The following is a 3,818-nucleotide window of genomic DNA, read 5'->3' as shown; positions in this document are numbered from 1 at the left end:
TATAATACACAGGGTTTATAAAGATATAATAAGATATAACTTTTTATTGATTGATATATAAAATTACATGTGCTCAACCCATACAATACATGAGGTTCTTAAAAATATAACTTTTTTCATTATTAATATATAAAATAAAATTTACTCAACCCATACAGTACACATAGTCTTTAAAGATATAACTTTTTATTATTTAATATATAAAATTACATTTATTCAACCCATGTAATAAATGAGATTTTTAAAGATATATTTTTTATTATTTGGTATGTAAAATTACATTTATTCAACCTGTGTAATAAACGAGGTTTCAAAGATACACTTTTTATTATTTGATATATAAAATTATATTTATTCAACCCGTGTATTACACGGGGTTCTAACCTAGTACCTTACATAAAGTATCAAAATCAAAGGCATAAACACAACACAATCAACAAACCAAACAATCAAACAAAAAAATGTTTTTCCTTTCAGTAACACACCTTTTTTCCTTCACTCGTGATAATGCCCATGAAGCTTCTCCTTAAATTTTTCAAAGACACCATTCTTTTCCTTATGTTCAACTTCAACAGTGACATGCACGTTATGTGATACTACTAGGTTTGGTGATGGAGCAACGATACAATCCTCTTTGATTTCCTCAACGAAAACCTTTTCCTCTTTTGGGTCACAACTTGGTTCCGCGAGGAGAACAATAACTTCCTCGTATTGCTTTACAGGGATATATGTTTCTTCCTCGTGCTTCTTGATCTTCTCAAGTGCTTTCTTTTCTTTTTCCTCTTCTTCCTTTGCGTGATGCTCTTTAAATTTCTTTTCGATTTTCATTTTCTCCCCTTCAAGCTTTTCCTTAAGCTCTTCCTTTTTGTAATCGATATTTTCCTTGAATTCTTCTATCTTCTCTTTGATGTTTTCTTTATCCTCTTCTATTTTGCATTCTATGTTTTCTTTGAGTTCTTCTATTTTCTCCTTTTCCTCTTCTACTTTACACTCAATCTTCTCTTTGAATTCTTCCAATTTGTACTTGGCCTCATGTGCTTCTTTCTTAAGCTTTTCCTTGAGCCCGTCTATTTTATACTCGGCCTCATATTCATTTTCCTTGATTTTTTCTTTCACCTCTTCTACTTCGCACTTGATCTTTTCCTTGAATTGCTCTTTTTTGTACTCACCCTCCTCGACTTTGTACTCAATTTTTTCTTCAATTTCTTTTATTTTCTCTTCAATTTCCTCCTTTTCCTCTTCTAGTTTACACTCGACCTTCTCTTTAAATTCTTCAATTTTGTACTTGGCCTCATGTGCTTCTCTCTTGAGCTCGTCTATTTTATGCTCGGACTCATATTCTTTTGCCTTGATTTTTTCTTTGGCCTCTTCTACTTCGCACCTTATCTTTTCCTTGAGTTGCTCTTTTTTGTGCTCACCCTCCTCGACTTTGTACTCGATTTTTTCTTTAATTTCTTCTATTTTCTCTTCAGTTTTCTCCTTTTCCTCTTCTAGTTTACACTCGACCTTCTCTTTAAATTCTTCAATTTTGTACTTGGCCTCATGTGCTTCTTTCTTGAGCTTTTCTTTGAGCTCGTCTATTTTATACTCGGCCTCATATTCTTTTTCCTTGATTTTTTCTTTGACCTCTCCTACTTCGCACTTGATCTTTTCCTTGAGTTGCTCTTTTTTGTACTCGCCCTCCTCCACTTTGTACTCAATATTTTCTTTAAATTCTTGTAGTTTCTCCTCAATTTTCTCCTTTTCCTCTTCTACTTTACACTCAATCTTCTCCTTGAGTTCTTCAAATTGGTACTTGGCCTCGTGTGCTTCTTTCTTGAGTTTTTCCTTAAGCTCGGCTTTTTTATATTCGACCTCATATTCTTTTTCCTTGATATTTTCTTTGACATCTTCTACTTCACACTTAATCTTTTCCTTGAGTTTTTCTTTTTTGTACTCATGCTCCTCCTCTTTCTCCTTGATCTTTTCTTTGACTTCTTCAATTTTCTCCTTGATTTTTTCTTTTTCCTCTTCTACTTTACACTCGACCTTCCCCTTGAGTTCTTCTATTTTGTACTTAATCTCCTTAACTTCTTCCTTAAGTATTTCCTTGTGTTGTTCACTTTTGTACTTGGTCTCGTATATTTTATCGTTGGCTTCCTCTTTGGCCTCTTCCACTTCACACTCGATCTTTTCCTTCAATTCTCCTGTTTTGTACTTGACTTCGTCTACCTTGTCATGTAACTTTTCCTTGATTTTTTCTATTTTTTTCTCAGTTTTCTCCTTTTCATCTTCTACCAAACAGTCGATAGTCTCCTTGAATTCTTCTACTTTGTATTTGCCCTCGTGAACTTTTTCTGTTATTTTATCCTTCTCTTCTTCTATCTTTTTCTTCAATTCATGTGTCTTCTTTTCATGAACACACTCTTCATCAGAGGACTGCAAATGTTCCAAAATAGTGAAGTTTATAAAACTAGACAAATACAATCTAACATAAACGTCTTTATATAAACATTTGTGATAAAGTTCTACAAATCTTAACATTGTAACTTTTTAAATTTAGAATTTGGTTTTACATGATAATTAAGGGGATAACTAATTAATAAGATGCGACCAATGAATTAAGTTGTGTGTAAAGAGGTAGATTATTTCATTAAAATGATTTTTCTTGTATCACAATATCCTAAAATGTTCTAGAGTTTTAACTACAAGATATATATAGTATTAGCCAAATATATTAACATGTGAATATGCTACCAACAAACTCACATCTAGTGTACCATTTCACTTTATCTCATCTAGTCATCTTCGTTGTGATATCATACTCTATATGTTGTATTATATGTGTTGTAATACAAGAGGACAAAGATGAGTCAGGATGACAAATTTCATTTCTTTGTCACTTACACGTGCAAATATATAGTTGTATTTCCCAATAGATTCACCTTTTATTCTTCATACATCCATGTGATTTTCGCATTTATGCCTTTACTGTACTATTTGTTATTTACAATAATAAGTTACAAGACTGAAACCAAATATATGTATATGTGTAACATGCAATATACTTATATATGCTTGCATATAACTAAAGTTGTGCTTTCAATATTGGGATCAATAATATTTCTTGAGATATGCATATAAACATATTGTAAAATAACATCATTTAGTTTTTGTGTGTCATTGTATTCTTGAAATGAAAAAATGGAAACTTACACTGCTACAATGGCTTCCTTTCTTCTCTTCATGGCACTCTATTTTCAGTTCCGGCAAGATCTTCACCTCGGCCTCCACCACCAAAACCGAGATACTTTGACAATGCTCTTCAGTCGTAGGGACTTGATGGTAGACGGAATTGCCAGCCATGATCACAACAACAACAACAAAAAGAATGTACGAGAAACACGTGCTCAGTAACCAAATATAAAAACAAAAATAAGAACAAGGACAAAATGCAGAAAATTAACTATGTGATAAGAAGTAGGAATGTTTCTAAGAATCAAATGCTAGAGGCTTTGAAATATGAATGTGTGTGTGTTCAGTGAGAGGGACATTAGGTGTTTATATAGGAGGTCATTGGAAGCATCTACTCTTGGAATGAATAATGAAATGAAGGTGGCAATTGGTCAGAAACCACCAAAGTGTGAACCATCAACCAATAGGGGTGGTTTGTTTTGAATTTCCATAATCTAAATAAACCTAAGTTAATTGGTGCTCAATTCAATCACGTTTCTCTACATGATTGCAATCTTTTTTCATGTTAATATTTAACTTTATTTTATAAAGTTTACTCAAGTTTATGTTATGTTATCTTAATTGGTGTTAGATGTTTGATACAG

The 3,818-nt window shown here is 32.3% G+C and overlaps 1 protein-coding gene across 1 annotated transcript; it reads right to left on the bottom strand.

Annotated features, from left to right (window-relative positions):
* Nucleotides 1-423: 423 nt before the first annotated feature.
* Nucleotides 424-3,602, bottom strand: LOC110865977 (golgin subfamily A member 6-like protein 22). Its single transcript, XM_022115319.2, has 2 exons — nucleotides 3,196-3,602; nucleotides 424-2,418 (listed from the first exon to the last, which is right to left on the bottom strand). Exons 1-2 carry the CDS (start codon nucleotides 3,343-3,345, stop codon nucleotides 496-498), a joined length of 2,073 nt encoding a protein of 690 aa, XP_021971011.1. The 5' UTR covers nucleotides 3,346-3,602; the 3' UTR covers nucleotides 424-495.
* Nucleotides 3,603-3,818: the final 216 nt, after the last annotated feature.

The sequence above is a fragment of the Helianthus annuus genome, chromosome 6, assembly GCF_002127325.2.
Source record: "Helianthus annuus cultivar XRQ/B chromosome 6, HanXRQr2.0-SUNRISE, whole genome shotgun sequence".
Taxonomy (NCBI): domain Eukaryota; kingdom Viridiplantae; phylum Streptophyta; class Magnoliopsida; order Asterales; family Asteraceae; genus Helianthus; species Helianthus annuus.
Note: the sequence above shows the minus strand (reverse complement) of the source record. Positions and strands in the feature narration are given on the sequence as shown.